The 17,337-nt window shown below is 40.1% G+C and overlaps 1 protein-coding gene across 1 annotated transcript; it reads right to left on the bottom strand.

Annotated features, from left to right (window-relative positions):
• Positions 1-15,238: 15,238 nt before the first annotated feature.
• On the bottom strand, positions 15,239-16,841 carry LOC106559165 (protein enabled homolog). Its single transcript, XM_038545972.1, has 2 exons — positions 16,543-16,841; positions 15,239-16,142 (listed from the first exon to the last, which is right to left on the bottom strand). The coding sequence occupies exons 1-2, from the start codon at positions 16,839-16,841 to the stop codon at positions 15,860-15,862; spliced, it is 582 nt and encodes a 193-aa protein (XP_038401900.1). The 3' UTR covers positions 15,239-15,859.
• Positions 16,842-17,337: the final 496 nt, after the last annotated feature.

The following is a 17,337-nucleotide window of genomic DNA, read 5'->3' as shown; positions in this document are numbered from 1 at the left end:
GCATGGAGTCTGCTTAAGATTCTCTGTCTCCCTCTAGAAAAAACAAACAAACAAACAAACAAACAAACAAACAAGAAACCTGGAAAATTCCAGGTAAACTGGGCCATGTTGGTCACCCTGTCCCGTAGTACAACCAACCCCCACTCTAAAGCAATGTACACACATATCATAAGTGAGGGTGATGGAAGTCCTCCCTGAGACATTCTTCTCAGAGCTATCAGTAAAGATATTTCTATGGCTTCTGGCTAACCAAAGTTAGTGGGATGGATGTCAGGATCTGCCAAGGTCATTTCAACCACTACAGGGAGTATTTTTGTCTGAGACATAAAGATAAATCCTGATCCCTAATGATCATCTCGATCCAGCTGAGCCTGAAGCAACACTACCCAGGGAACTTTCGGTGACATGAACTTATAAATTCTTATATAAATTCTTTCTTCTGCATAAGTTTGGATTTGGCTTCTAGCCTGGTTTAATATAGTGGGTACCTTGAACAGAAGTCAGCTTATAAATCATGGCATATACTTAGCTACTAGAAACCTTTCTCACTTTGTAAGAAATTAGAGCTGACTGGGTTAAAAGCTATAATACAGGACTCCTATACTATAAATTGTTCTGCTTTGACCATGTCCTATGATATAAATTGTTCTGCAAGACCAATGTCTTACATTGACTTGATATGTCTGGTCATATAGCCTTTACTGGATTACTCTGTTTCTTGAATACTGCTAGGTATTGTCAGTGATGTCTTCCTGCCATAAATGTCCTCACTATCTCCTCGCCCCCTCTGTCTTAGCTCTTCTAGCATTATACCTTGCTTTAAATATCCATCCACACTTCTTCCAGCTACTTGCTAGTATATTTAATGCTCTCAGCTCCACCAGTATTTCTGGGTTCCTAGATAAAACACGTTTTGACCTCCTTGACTACAACTTGGCCATGGTTACCTGTTCCAGTCCCTGCTTAGCCTGGCCTGCCGTGACCTTGGCAGGCCAGGAAGGACTGAGAACCAAGGAATGAAACTTTGGCTTAATCTTTAGACACTTAAATGATGTTCTTGGTTGCAGCAGCCTGTTTTTGTCATTATTGGAAATACAGTCATTTTCTAAATAATTCTTTCAGGCTTTGTGCTACTTTAGTGGTCAAGAACTTCCTCTCCCATATTACATAAGTTTGACTGGGTGGCTGGGTATGGCAGGAGATGGGGAATGGTAAATTTGCAGAATAGATTTGTGAAAATGATGAGTCAAGGCTGAGTTAAGAAGGATACTGCTACAGCTATAGTTTTCAGATTTTAGTGGATATAAGAATAACTTGAGGGGTTTATTTAAATTGCATATTTCTGAGCCTGTTTCTAGTGAATCTGACTCAGTAGGTCTACTCAGTAGGGCCTATGATCAAGCATGTTAAGCAAGAATATCGTGATTCTGATGTAGTTAGGCTCTAGAATATACTTTGGGAAATATTTCTCCATAGTGTGTTCAGAACATGTGCTTGGGGGAGGAAAGGCCCTGATAGTCTGGGTGTACTAGATTAGATGCAGGGCAGATCATCTTTGTGATTTTCAAATCCTTTTGTGTTCTTTATGATGCTTGGCTTGTTTTCCTTAAGAAGTTTGATAAGCTTGAAAGTCAGGAGAGAGAAATATAGCTATGTGGATATATATCTATGCCATAGTATTCCACAAAACCCAAATTTACCAGAGACTATTGGGGCTCTATGGCCTGCCTAATCTGTGTTTATCATTGAATGTTTTGAGGGATATGAATCTAGAGAATTGGCCTTTACAGTACCATTTTGATTGATTCAGCTCGGTAAAGAGTCAATATTGCTAGCAGCAATTCAAGGTCATAAGAGAGAGGGGGCCAGGTCCCTGGAATTGTGAGACAATTATCTGAAATATAATTGCACTCCAATCCAACATGGATCAAAAGATGTTGTTCCTTATTTGGAGCATCTTCACAGACTGGTTAGAAGGAAATCTTGGAGTACCTGCATCTGCATTCTGGGAGGGATGAACATGGCCCATAAGAACTGGGGCTCCTAGCACCAAGATGGTAGCTTCCATGATACTACAAGTATTCTGGAAGTTTTGACACTTCCAGCATATCTCAGGAAGGTTTTGCTTGGCTGCTGGTTTCTGGACAGAATCCAGGAAAACCATAGACCTCTCTATGGGAGCAAAGTGCAGGTCTAAGGTGGACCACAAATTCTGAGACCTATATGGAAAAAAGTGGGATTTGTATTACACTAAAGGATAGAGTCTTTTAGTAAAACTGAATAGTCATCATGAGTAGCTGGTTTCTCAAGTTGGCTACCAATGGTCTCAATTTCAGTGGGGCAACAAAAAAGGCTGCTGCAGTATTTGGCTTCTCAGGACATTATCCACATAGAATACAATGGGCAAGGAGCTCCATGGTATATTTGTAATATAGTAACACTGGAGACAACACTGTATAGAAATGGATGTGGTCTTTAGTTATCAGGCAAAGTTATAGTTCCTGAAACTATTTAGGTTGGTAGAACATTTGGAGGATGTAGCTGGATAGATGGAGGTGCTGGGGTTGTCCATGATGAGATTCATCCTTTGATAGGGACCTCACTTACACCAGAGCTGTTTTTTCTCACTCTCTTTCTCTACTGGAGGCTTTTAAATGGCATACTGCCTCACCTGTCCAAGCTCAAAGAAGAGAAAGGTTGGAGTCAAATCCGCTTAAGGGCATCACTTCAAGGCAACCTCTATGGAGGCCACCAAGTTGGAGCATAATGAAGATACCTAAGCTGGTATTTAAAGGGGCCTTGAATCAGCTTCATTTAGTAATAGGCACAGTAATCTGGACAGAATCACAACTATTTCCACTTAGGTGGCCCAGATGGACTGACTATTGAGAACTTCCTGAAACTCATTAACTAGAGTGGCTTTATTTCAATACAAACTGAGTAAGCTAAATGAAATTAGTAATCTAGACCAAGACTAAGCTATAGCTCTGCTATTACCACTGACACTTCCAGACCCAATGACCACCTCTCAGCACTCTTCAAAATCCACCACAGTTAGGCTCTGGATTACCCAAAACAGTAGAGCAGGAAACTATTATCATTGCAGGTTTTTTCTTTAATCTTCCATCTTCCTGGAGTGGTGGTTTATGAGAAAGTCCAAACTTTAAGTCACCTAAGATGATGTCTATGGGTCCAAGATTTTAACTAAAATTAAATCCATGCCAAGAGGCTGGAAAGAGTCTTATGTTTCTTTAAACTGTATTTAGAAGGCTAAGGAGAAAGATTATAGGAGAAACAAAAGAATTAGGTGATGGACTTCAGTTCTCAAATTATTTTGGAATGCTGTGAATTTCTATGTGGCCTTAAGCTGGGGGTGGTACTCCTCTCTGCATATTTGGGGTCAATGGGCAGCATAGGAATGATTGACAGGGCCCAAGAGTTTAACTTCAGAGCCTGCAGGTACCAGAGCTTCACAAAAGCCTCTAGGCTATGGGTGACAGATGTAGAGAGCAGAAAGCCAAGGAGTGGAGAGCCAATGATTTGGGTTTAACTTGGTGGAACCTTGCGAGGTAAAATGAGGCTGAAACAAAACTGGGGAAGGACAAATCACCAATGACCAGAAGGGAAGGCTTGTCTGAGGGAGAAACCAAGACAAGCAGAGATTGAAAGCTGAAATCTCAGTCATCCATCTCCAGAAGGAAAATATTGGTTAAAGCCAGGACCCAGGATATCACAAGATCTGGAGGTGCCTGATGGAGATATCTCAGGGTTGAGATGGAAAAGCAGTGTTTTTTAAAGGAGGAGACCCTGCTAGTCTAAAGGATCCCCAATGTGTCTACTTCTACTTCTACTCCACACTTGGCTCATTTATTCAGCCATCATTTATTAAGTATCTACTATATGCTAGTCACTGCTATAAAATAGGCATATAAACCAGTGGGAAGAAAAAGACATCCAAGAACTCAGTGCTACCCTGTTCAACACAACATATAGGAAGAAGTTCATTTTTACAAGACCAAAATAACTCTTAGTCAACATGTGTCCATCTTCACAATGCTCTTTCACAATCCCTCTCCCAGCAGTGGGCCCAGCTGGTCCCAAATACTGCTGTTTCTTAGCATTTCTTAACCAAGCAAAAGCATCATTGTCTGTGGCTCTGCATTCATTGATTTTTTATTGTGTTTCTTCAGCTTGAAATTATTTCACTTTTTTGTTCATGTCAGAGCAGCTACCTAAAGTCTTAAGAGCATTCATGCTTTATATGTGTCTGCTCAGGTGTGGTGTTAAATGCATCCTTATTTCTAACATGATTTAGTTTTTAGAAGTCCAACTTTCTACCACTGTGTAAAATCACATTCCACTAATGGTAGTTGGAATGCTGACATTGTCAGTTAGGCTTTAGGTAAACCAATGTTTGTTACTGGATCAGAATCGTCTTGAAAGGAAACTAAAAGCATTCCTTTTAGAATCATTTGAAACTATTTATTGAGTGCTGACTATATGTCAGGCACTGTGTTAAATATATCATAATAATAGTGTTTATTATTAAGAACTGACTATATGTTAAGTGCTTTATATTATCATGTCTTTCAATCTTCACAACAGTGCCGTGAAGAACATACCATCATTCCAATTTTGAATTGAGATAACTGAGGCATAGAGGGTAGCTCACCTAAGATCTCACAGCTAGACTGTGATAGAACTGGTATCCAAACTCAAGCGGTCTGATTGCAGAGCTCATTCTTTTAACCATAAATTTGTAACCCACCTCATGTAATGTCCACAATAATCTTATGAGGTCTACATTATGACTGCTGTCTTAAAGGTTATAATATTATTATTATGGATATAGATACTAGAAACTGAGGCTTTAGGGGTGTTATTTGCCCTAATTGAGTAAATAGGAGAGTTATAATTTGGATCCAGGAAGTCTGATGCCACAATGCCCCTCTACTCTTGTTACACTATACTGCCAGAATGTGACACAATTGAATTCAAATCCTGCCTGACTTCACAGTTTCTAACCAATTCAATATCAGTCAATCTCACACAGTTCCCTTTGTGTTTGTTTGTCTTGGTTAATGATTTGTACTAAGACTTAGAAGTAGTGGGATAACTACTGCAGCCACTTAACTCCACTGGAATTATTGAAGAACTTTTAGAAATACAATGTCTTAAAATACTTTGTGTATGAAAGTTTAAGTTGATTATTCATTTGACTATATTACCTTCCAGACAGAGCATATTAGAATGCTTTTTTTTTTTTTTTTTAAATTTTTATTTATTTATGATAGTCCCAGAGAGAGAGAGAGAGAGAGAGAGGCAGAGACATAGGCAGAGGGAGAAGCAGGCTCCATGCACCAGGAGCCTGATGTGGGATTCGATCCCGGGTCTCCAGGATCGCGCCCTGGGCCAAAGGCAGGCGCCAAACCGCTGCGCCACCCAGGGATCCCTAGAATGCTTTTGATAAAGAACAATCAGAAAGCTCTTTGATAATGTTGGAATTCTGCATTTGAAGAATAGAGTCTAGCAGAGCTGAGTAAGAGTGAACTGTAAAATTATAATAGCAGTCACTTGGAAAAAGCAATACAAATTACAGATGTTAGGTTTATATGCAACCTTTCCTAGTCTTCTGAAACCCTGCTATTGTCACCTTCATGGTTTGATGATGACTCTGCCTTATACTTCACTGAAAAGTTATAAGCCATTTGATATGAACCTCCCTCATCTACAGCTCAAACTTTTTCTCAATATTCATTTCTTCTGTGTTCTCTTTTCTATTTCTGAACAAGAAGTAGATTTCCAACATTCTAAATTCAATCCTTGCTCTCAAGGACATGTATGAGGTTGGGGGTCCTACGGAGAGACTAAATTAGGTAAGATGTTTTCCTACAGTAGATGGGAGCTGGTTAAATTCTAGGGGTGAGTGTGAGCTATGTACCGAAAGGAAGGCCAACATTAGTATTGGAAGTAATTATGAAGCATCCACTTCAAGGAGAGCCTGGAAAGCTACAGGGAAGCAGTCAGGATCCAAGAGACGCACAACAGACGAGAAAGTGGAGTTCTGGAGGGTCCAGATGAAATGGTTTAGAACATAGGCAAGGACAAAGGGAGCGAGTGGGAAGTTGCTTCTTTTGGGAGATGAATATAGCAGGTAAGGAGAACAAAGTGTGGATTCCATCTTTATCCACTGGCTTCATCAATATTTCCTCTTTTCCTTGAATCTACAGTTTTTCTCTCTCCATATTATCTTTCCCTTTAACCTATATTCTTTTCCTCTCCCTTTCTAAAAGGCCACATTTTCCCTTAATCCCTTTATTTCTTTAAGCAAGTATCATCTTTTCTCTTTTTCCCTTCCAGTGGCCAAATTAAATGGCCAAATTCAGGGCCTAATTGAGCTATCATCACCATTAGGTTCTCTGTGGCATTTCATATTGTCAAAGGTGGCCACACTTGAAACTCCTCTCTTGGCTGTTCTTCCCCCCTACCTCCCTGGATATTCTTTCTTCTTCTTTGGACTCTTAAATATGTATTTCTTAAGGCTATGTTCTTGGCCTGCTTCTTAGCCCTCTACTGTCTCCCCTGGTATACCTATCAAGCCTTATGACGTGGATTATCTTCTCTACCCAGGTGACACCTCAGTCTGAATAACCAGCTTTGACTTTGACCTCTTTTTCACATTTCTAGTATCCAGCTAGATAACATCACCTGTATCTCATCTGGACATTAAATTCTGCATGGCCAAACATTAACTAACTATTCTTCCACAACTAGCTTCTCTTCCTGGGTTTTTAAAAAATCCCTGTTAATGACATTTATGAACTCTCCATCCCCCAAATTCTAGACTTTTGGGTCAATCTTTACTTTTCCCACATTTAATCAAGTATCAAATTCTGTTGATTGAAATATTTTTAATATATGTCCCTCTATTTTTATTATTCCTCTTTCCCAGTGCCTTTCATCAAAACAACTTTAATAGCCTGATAGCTGGCCTCCCTTCCATTGTTTTCCTTCCCCAAATCATTTTATTTGCTACTATCTTTTCCTGAGTAATATGTCATACCTCTCGTTAAGACTCTTACCTATAAAAAAAATCCCAACATCTTAACCTAGCATTCTAGTTTCTTCACAAGCTGAGCCCAACCAATTTTTCTATTTTTATTTATGACTTTTCCAGACCTTTATTCTAGAAAAAAAACAGACTTAATCTTCTCTGTAAGTGCCCTATAACTTCTCTCTTCCGTGCCCTTAATGTTTCTTAGATCAGAATTATCTCTATTCATCAGCCTTCACGTACAAATTCTACAACTTTCAAAGCCTTCCTCAAGTACTTTTCATCCCATGAAGCTTTTCTTGATCTCTCCAGATAACGGTGATTTTTATATCTTCTGATTTGCCATAGCACTTTTTGTACCTTTTTCCTAGTGCTTATCACCCTCTACTTTGGACTTTGATTATTCACATGCATATTTTATCATCTCCATGACTTGATTATATACCTATTAAAAAGTGATTCACTTTTGTATTCCCACAATGCCTGGTATAAATATTTGAACAAATTTGATTGGACTAACCAAGTATTTCATGTACTTCTTTATATTTTCCAGTATCCTTTGCCATTAGCCTTGGGGCATATGATTAGTTCTGGCAAATACTCTGTAAAGAGTTACATATAACATTTCCAGTTTGAGGTATTTTGGAATAGATGAGAATCCTCCACTCTTCCTTCCTTCTTCTCCTTCTGTGGCAGTCTACAAGGCCATGTATTCCAGCTGCAGCCTGGTGGAGTTTCTATGTCTGAGTTTCTGATTGATCTGTACTAGAACCGTACTAGATGTGAGTCCAACAGAACATGAGAGACTCCTAACTCTGAGAAATGAACAAGGGGCCGTGGAAAGGGAGGTGGGCGGGGGAATGGGATGAACTGGGTGGCGGGCACTGAGGGGGTCACTTAACAGGATGAGTACTGGGTGTTATACTATATGTTGGCAAATCAAACTCCAATAAAAAATAAAAAAAAAGATGTGAGTCTAAGTAAGAAATTTTAAAATTTCAGAACTAATACTTTACTGCAGCAAAGTCTATCCTAGACTGACAAATAGAGGAGTATTCAATACATTTATGAATGAACAAATGAAGAGGATATCTATTGAATAAATTGTGTTGGTGGAATTATTCAAGAAACTTGGTCCACAGTCTGTAGGGGATTTCAGTTTCAGAGGTGTCTGTGCAAAAGGACAATATCAGTTTGTAAGTAGTCTACCATTTGATATCATTCTTCTTACAAATATCTTATAAACTCTTTGCTTTGAAAAATTTATTTGGTAGTTTCATAGAGTGTTTTTGGGTAGCAAAATTTGAGGTTAGGCATTAAGAGATGCATTTCTCATTGAAAGGTATACATGAGGCTTTCTTAATGCAATCAAATGCATAATCCTTACCTTCCTCTGGCTTACTGACAGCCTGTAGTGCTCCTTTAATGAATTATTTTTAAAAATATTTTATTTATTTATTTGTGTGTGAGAGAGAGAGTGAGCACAAGCAGGGGGGAGAGGGAGAGGGAGAATCAGGCTTCCCTCTGAACAGGGAGCCTGATGAGGGGCTCGATCTCAGGACCCTGGGATCACAACTTGAGCTGAAGGCAGAGGCTTAACCAGCTGAGTTAAGCCACCCAAGTATCCCCATGAATTGATTCTTGATGCTTAAAATGACCTTACATGAAAAGTTTATAAGCAAAACTTACTAGTATCCAAAAAATACTGGCTGTTTACCTTTGAGACTTTTAATATAACCTCTTTTTTTTTCTCAGAGAATTCAGAAAAGATGAAAAATGTTTAAAGAATAAAATAAATGTTTTCACAATTCTAGAAATAACTTCTGTTATAATATTACAATCTGCAAGGATTGGTGAGAAGGTTTATAGTTTGTTGAAATGAATTCAGCCTTGGGGAAGTTAAGCATCTTCTCTGACTCTCAAGGACCTGCAATGTCAATCCTGTGGGCTATTGTCCTTGGGCAATGTGAAATACTTTGGCTTTAGCCTTCTATCCTTATCAAAATTTAAGCTCAGCTTAGTAAAGTTGTCTGGTAATTCACTATGAGATATCAATACAATGAATGCCAAGTTACCATTTCTGGAGATGCTGCCATTTATAACAGTACTGACCTGACAAATTTATAAACTGAAAATGTTGAATTTCCAATACCAATTACAGGCTAGAATAGGAGCAATGTTTGGCAGAAAGATCTTTCTGAAGTCTCCACAGTTAAGCTGCACAGGAAGCCATTATTCTGTTGAAGAATAACATTATTTCAGAGTAACACCTCGATGATTCTGCAGAGCAGTTGTCTCTCTACTTAAGATAGTTGACCTATTGCTTATAAAACAGAAAGCTAACCTCATGACTAATGTTGTAATATGCTATATCCATTTCCAAGAGACAAATTTCAAGATTCTCTTTTTCTCTTATTTCTTCAAGTGAAATGAAACAGATCCAAAGTGTTTCTATCTCTTGATTATGTGCTAGGTATCCTGTACTATCTTCATGCTCAAGACTTTTATTTGGAACCTTCTACTACCATTAGGACTTTCACCTAGGTTGATTTCCTAGTCATTATAGGCTTACCTTGATTTATTACTGTCCTACACCTGTAATCAAAAAGGCTGCAGTGAGAGAGATGACCAATGACTCAGGACAGTTCATAAGTGCATATAAGCCACAGATTTTTTTTATTTTTCAAGTTTTATTTAAATTCCAGTTAGTTGACATACAGTGTAATATTGATTTCAGGCATAGAATTTAGTGATTCTGAGCCATAGAATTTTGTGTGGTCCCATCTTCCTTATGAGTTTGTATTACGGTACCATAACTTGTGTTACAGTATATATGGAATCATAAATATAGCCTGGCTCTGAGCACTTTTACATCAGCATGCCTCTCAACTCTTCTTGGCACTCTCATGTGAACTTAACCTTTTGCCAAGTAATGTCTCAGGACCCCACATACAGTGGAGTTCCTGCTAGTCCCTAAGTTTGATGGAAAGGCAGCTTTATAGATAAGGAGCTCCAAACAAGGAGAGAAAGAAAACAATTTATCCTCAGACTAGACTAATCTCTAAGAAGCCCCAGGTAACTTTCTTAACATGTTTGTCAGGCCCAAAGATGAGGCCATGTCACTTCACAAAATGACAGACTCTTGGAAGATGCTATGATATTTTTCCTCAGGAGAGACTAGGGCCATATAAATAGGGCCAGTGCCCTTTAAATTGGAATGAACTCCATAATTATGGGCCAACCACAACTCTGGAGTTTCAGTAATTATAGTCTAAAGTTAGAAGAAAACTCCAGTTTTTGCCTAAGGCTCCTACTGAGCTGTCCAAGGTTCTGACTTCCACACAGGCCATCAGTACCTCTTATCTTTGGTCTTGATTCCAATGATTTTGCTTTAAATTTGGAATACTTTGGATGTAGTCTGTGATTCCTAACCTTGAATACCTCTGTGGTCTATATTGAGCTCTTCTGGGCCAGGATCTTGTCAATGGCATAGTACATACAAAGTGAAAATTTGATTTTACTATGTCAGGACTTTAAATTTGGAGAATTTAAGTCCTAGAGTCAGAAGACTTAGACTTAAGTAACAGCTGCTTTAGCCATGCGACTTTGAAGAAATCTCCAAAGGTTTTTCAGAACTTTGGTTTTCTCACCATCCCTAAACAATAAAATATGACAAATATCTGCAACATAAATAACATTTAAAAATATTTAAGAAAAAAAACTTGATTGGAAAAGGCAATTGGACTGGACACAAAAAGCAATTCACAAAATAAGATAAATTACCCACATTATATATAAAAATTAACTCAAAATGGACCAAGGGTGTAAATATAAAATGTAAAACTATGAAACTCTTAGAAGAAAAGTTAGCTGTAAATCTTTTGACTTGGAATTAGGCAATGCTTTCTTAGGACACCAAAACCACAAGCAACAAAAGGTAAAGTAGATGAATTTGACTTCATAAAAATTAAACACATTTGAGCCGCAAAGGACACTATCAAGAAAGTAAAAAGACAATCCATAGAATAGGAGAAAAAATTTGCAAATCATATATCTGATAAAAGACTTGTATCCAGAATTACAAAGAATCTCTACAACTAAATAATAAAGGACAAATAACCCAATTTAAAAATAAGCATAGGATTGAATAGACATTTCTATACAGAAGATATACAAGTGGCCAATAAGCACATGAAAAGATGCTGAACATCATTAGCTATCAGGGAAATACAAATCAAAACTACAATATGATATTACTTCACACCCACTAGGATTACTGTAATAAAAAAGGCAGATAATGACAAGTGCTGACAACAATGTGGGCAAATTGAAACCCTCATATTCTGCCAACAGGATTTTTAAATGGTGCAGTTAATTTGGAAACCAATTCTCCAGAAATCTGACAGTTCCTCAACAATGAAACACAGAGACCCTATATGACCCAGCAATTCTAATCCTAGGTATATATACAAGATAAAAGAAAATGTACTTTCAAAAATCCTGTGCACAAACAGTTATAGCAGATTTATTCATAATAGCCCAAAAGGAGAAACAACCTAAATGTCTATCGAGTGATGAGTGGTTAAACAAATTACAGTATATCCATACAATGGAGAATCCATACAAGAAAAAGCAGTGAAGTACTGATATGTACTATAACACAGGTGGACCTTGAAAACATTATGCTAAGGAAAGGAAGCCAGTCACAAAAGGGCACATATTATATGACTCCACTCATATGGAGTATCCAGAATTGGTAAAGTTATAGAGTTAGAAAGTAGATTAGTGATTGCCTAGAACTGGATTTGGAATGTGAAGGTGGAGAGTGACTGCTAATGGGAATGAAGTTTCTTTTTGGAGAGATGAGAATGTCATACAATTGATTGGGGTGATGGTTGCACAACTACGTGACTATACTTAAAATCATTGAATTAGACACTTTAAATTTATTGTACATACAACAATGCAAATTATCTCAATAACGCTTTTAAAACAAATAAATACAAATTACCAAGAAGGACATTTGAGATCTTCTAATTCATTGATCATCAAGTAAATAAAAACTTACTGTGAGATACCATATCTCTCACCAGAATTTGGAAATTAAAAGTATGCATGTGTGTGTATTCAAATGAGATCTGTTTGCAAAATGCAAAGAACTATTCAAAGGCAATTTACTTCCATCATGTATATTTTGCTTCCTTCCTCACATTCAGAATATCTTAAAAGATGTTTTGTGGGATGCCTGGGTGGCTCAGCAGTTAAGCGTCTGCCTTTGGCTCAGGGTGTGATCCTGGAGTCCCAGGATCAAGTTCCACATCAGGCTTCCTGCGTGGAGCCTGCTTCTCCCTCTGCCTATGTCTCTGCTTCTCTCTGTCTCTCTCTCTCTCTGTGTCTCACGAATTAATCTTTTTAAAAAGGTGTTTTGTGAGTCCAAAGCATGGAGAATTCATGTTACAGATATCTTAATTCATGTTTTTGCTCAAAAAAATAACAAATCTTTGCAGTTTTACCCAAATGCACAAATTCTATAAGAAAACCAAAGCTGGGTTAGTGAAAAGTGATCAATTCTCTTCTTTTCTTCCTTACTGGAAGACATTAGGAACATCTATGCTTTATCCCCTTGGGTGGCAGCATAAGTAACAGCAGCTACTCCCTATGGACAGAAGGAGCCTGGTGTGTTCCAAATGTGTTGTGAGACATTTGTGAGTGTTGTGGTGGTCTCCTGGAGAAAACACAGCTGTCTTGTGCACCAGCCTGTGGTCTCCATAAATTTGTTTCAATCTAAATATTCTTTCACTACAGAAGACATGGAGGACTCTTTTCCATATAAAATTCAAGAGCTTCTACCCAATGTAGTAGAGTAACAACCACATGGCATAATGAACTGGATGCTATAGACAAAATAAGTTTTGAACCAACTCCACAACACAAGGATTTCAGAAAAATTTGAAGCTGCAGAATGAATTTCATCTTGAGTCAAACACTTTATCTTACTAAGTCAATGGGAGTGATTTCACAGTTGCATTCTTTCCCAAAAAGTTTCAAAAGTACAACCTTGGCTTGCTTGGGTGCTGAGAAACATATATAAGCCAGAGAAAGCAAATACTTGGCATATTTTGTCACATCTCTTTTACTTACCTGCGTGTAGCTATTGCTTATCCTTGTAGGCACTTTTTTCTACTGAATGAACATAGCCCAAGACTCTCAGGACAGTGCCCCAAGCATTCATTACTATCAATCAATAAATTCTATTTGCCACTCCTGACATAGGCTATTCCAAATTGAGATGTGTGTGTGTGTGTGTGTGTGTGTGTGTGACTCAACTATTTAAAAGAGCCTTTGCAGTATATTTATCTTTATTTAAGGTTTACCTTTCAGAATTATAGGATTTACAAGAAGCAGACCAATAGTCACTCAATAAAGGGTAATGTTTCTCATTTAATTTGTTTTAAATGCCTTCAAATTTGTTTGAAATGTCTTGATTCTTTGGCTTTGACTCTTTGATTTTTGCAAATATAAAAATGCAGGCAGAACTTTTACCATTAGAAGCCATTTTCTGGAAATAATATGACATGTGCTATTATACCTTAATTATATACCTACTTACGTCAACCCATTTGGTGCTCCCCCAAACCCTATACAGAAGATTCTATTAAAATAACCAGATTACAATTGAGGAAACTGAGACACAGAACTCTTATGTAACTTTAATACTGAAGCTGGAAAGGACTTCATCTTGGTTAAAGTTTGTTACTTGGGGTGCTTGTTTTGCATGTCTTTATACCCCCTTTCCCCATGATATAAGGTTTTGTCTAAGAAGCTAAGCGTTAAATAAGTGTTCCTCACCAGATTCCTTCTTTTGAAATAATGAACAAAAACTTCTTTTCCAAAAAACAATAGCTTTGTTTTTGAAGACAAAACCTGACAGTTCTTTTGTCTCAACTCTTCTTGCTAAGAATTCTTTAAAAGTGCCTGCCTTATTATTATTGTTTTTTGTCTCCAAAGCAAGTTAGAACAATTCATAACTTGGAGCAACCACGAAGCCCTGGAATTCTACAGTTGATTGTGTGTTATGCCCATAAATCTTCAAATTAGTCAAGCTTAGTCAGTACACAGGAGTACAAATATAAAATAACGTGGATAAACATTGGTAATTTCGAACCAGAGCGCAAACCTGCAAATTTTTTTCACCCAAATAGACAATTATTTGTATATATCCAGAGGTAGAATCTAAAAAAATAAAGATAGTTGTGAAAATTGCTAAAACTGGGCAGCCCGGGGGGGCTCAGCGGTTTAGCGCCGCCTTCAGCCCAGGGCCTGATCCTGGAGTCCCGAGATCGAGTCTCACATCAGGCTCCCTGCATGGAGCCTGCTTCTCCCTTTGCCTGTGTCTCTGCCTCTCTCTCTCTCTCATGAATAAATAAAATCTTAAAAAAAAGAAAATTGCTAAAACTGAAGCAGTGAATGCATCTCTTTTCAGCAGAGCAAAATAGAATCATTTATCAAAATGGAATTTCAATTAAATTGGAAATGAAAATGGAAGTTTTCCATTTCCTCTAACAAGTAAAATCTAAATACACTTAACTGGCTATTTCCTCCACACATTCTCAGTTAAAGTATTGATCAGCATCTGATGAAATATGGAAAATAACTAGAATTCTATTCCCAAATTCCTTATCTGTTCAGTCATGAGAAAGTTAAGAGGTTTGCATAGTTATTCTAGTTTTTTAATTATGATTTTCATTAGGTTTCTCAGGCAAACAAAATAATATACACTGTATAATTCTGTATTTAACTCCCTTACCATAACAATTCTCAAATATCCAGTATCCATCCATAACCACTTAAATTTTATATCATTAGAGTTTACTGTGTTCTTGGTATGTTATCAGCAATGAAATTAGAGGTTCCCATCTAGTATTTATACTGCTTCAAGGAACTCTAACCAATAGATTTGAAAAAAATCTTACAAGTGTCCTTTGATTACACAACAGGATTAAGCTCCATGGAAAGATAGCAGTGGAATAGCTTTTCATCTTTTTTTTGTTTTGTTTTGTTTTGTTTTTGTTTTTTTTTTGCTTTTCATCTTTAAAGATTTCTTAAGCAAGCTTGCTTTTCCCATGGAAAGAGTTCAAAAACCATGATGAGTCATGATAACCAAGAATTTTTTGGTGGTTGTTGTTGGATGATTTTTTTATAGCTTTATTGAGGTAAAATATACATTACATTTCACAATATGTATACACCTGTGAAGCTGTCACCATAATCAAGATAGGAACACGTCCATGATAGTTTCTGAAGATACCAGTAATGTAAGCTTTTGGCGATCATCTTATCTCCAGGGACATCCGGCACTAGTAGGCCATATTTATTGTCTATTGAGTGAATACATTTTCTCTAATTTATTATCACTAGACGTCTTTTGAACATTAGTGTACTAGAAGAACAAAGGGTTGGACAGAACTTAGGCTTTTAAGTTTCAGCATTTCTGAGAAGCATCTGCATAGTGCTGAAGTCGGCGTTTGAATATAAAAATCAACAGGTCTGAGACCCTGGCTAGGCCTCCGGTGGCTTAGCAGTCTCACAAAGCCCAAGTCGTTCAACTCCGTGCCCCACCTTTTCCAGAGAAAGAGTGATGGATACGCCTATTCTTCTACTATGTGTGGGCCCGAAATGTATTTTTTTCCCCAACCACGTCAGTTTATAGACGATTAAAGAACAAATAATGCACAAGTCTTGTTTGAAAAGATGGGTCAAAATATGGGAATCATACATTTATAAGCCAACTTCTCTGAGTCGGGTTTATCTTTCAAGTATCTTGCACTTTGTCAGAGACAGCTGTAAAGGAAAAAAAAAAAGAAGCAGCAGCAGGAGCAGCAGCAGCATGGTGCCTGAAATGTCCACATTTTCAAATGAAATAGACTGCACAGACAGCTTGTCACGTATATGGCTTTGGCTTTTTGTCCTGCCTAGTGACATCGTATGTGCTTTCGGTGCTGGTACGGACGAGGTCCGGTAGGTATAAGCTTGTCTCCGAGGCTGTCCGGGAGGTTCTTTCCCGTACTCCACTATCTTCAGCCCTGTTCTGGAAACAACCGTTCTTAAGGACGCAGCAGTTAGCCTCGGGGTTGCAGTTCCCTGGCTCCCGCCAACACTCTTCTTCACCCTTCCCCGCGCGGACCCACGGCCCCTCCGCAGCGGGTACTGGTCCCCCTGAGAGCCGTGGCCTTGAGGTCTCTAAGCTTCCCTCCGCGGCCCGGGGTCCCAAGACACCGGTCCCGGGCTCAACTTCGGGAGTTGGGCGGGCGGCTCCGGCTCGGAGCGGCTTCTCCCTGCTAACCCCCTCCGTAGGTCCTCAGCCTAACGGGAAGAAGGTTCGCGTGCTCTCGGCCGCTGCCCTAGTCGGTCGGGGCCTGCCGCCCGCGGGCCGGGGGCTGCCGCGGGAGGCGGGGGGGGCGGGGGGGCGGGGGGCAGGCCATTTTCACCTGCGTAATGACAGGCTTGGGAGCAGCGAAGCGGCGGCCGCGGCCGGAGGAGGAGGAGGAGCGCCAGCGGCGGCCACGGCGGGGCCGGGAGGAAGAGGAGGGGGAGGAGGAGGAGCTGAGGCGGCGAGAGCGGCAGCCGGCAGCTCGGCCGGAGTTGCAGCGGCGGCGGCGGCGGCGGCGGCGCTGACGGCGCAGCATCCCCGAGCCGCGAGTCCCGGCGGGGGCCGCGCAGCCACCGCACCTTGGCCCCGCCAGACCGCCTTGGCCGCGCCGGTGGAGCGGGGGGCACCGCCAGCCATGGCCGCGCCGCCGGATCCCCGAGACGAGCTGCTGCCGCTGGCAGGCTCCGGGTCCCAGTGGCTCGGGGGCCGGGGGGAGGGGGAGGACGAAGCGCTGCCGGCGACGGGGGCCAAGCCGGCGCCGCAGGCGGGGGAGCCCGGCCGGGGGTTGGGCGCCGGGGCCGGGGAAGCGGCGCCGCGGGAACTGGACTCGGGCCCCGCCCGGCCGCCGCCCGTTGCCATGGAAACCGCATCCACAGGTAAGGCGGGCGCAGCTGCCCCGCAAATGGCGTCGGGGACCCGGGTCCCCCCCCCCCCAGCCGCCCCCTTCCCCGCACCTCGGCTCCGCACCTCGCCCGCGCTCTCTACCTTGAGCACCAACCTCTCAGCCCGCTTCGCCACGGGCGACTGGCAGAAAACAGGATTTTTAAATTGTATTTATTTATTTATTTATTTTAACCTCCAGAGGCTCGGAAGAAGACGCGATACTACTGATTCATCTTATTTTATTATCATT

The sequence above is a fragment of the Canis lupus genome, chromosome 8 (genome assembly GCF_011100685.1).
Source record: "Canis lupus familiaris isolate Mischka breed German Shepherd chromosome 8, alternate assembly UU_Cfam_GSD_1.0, whole genome shotgun sequence".
NCBI lineage: Eukaryota > Metazoa > Chordata > Mammalia > Carnivora > Canidae > Canis > Canis lupus.
This window is presented reverse-complemented; position numbering and strand designations above follow the sequence as displayed.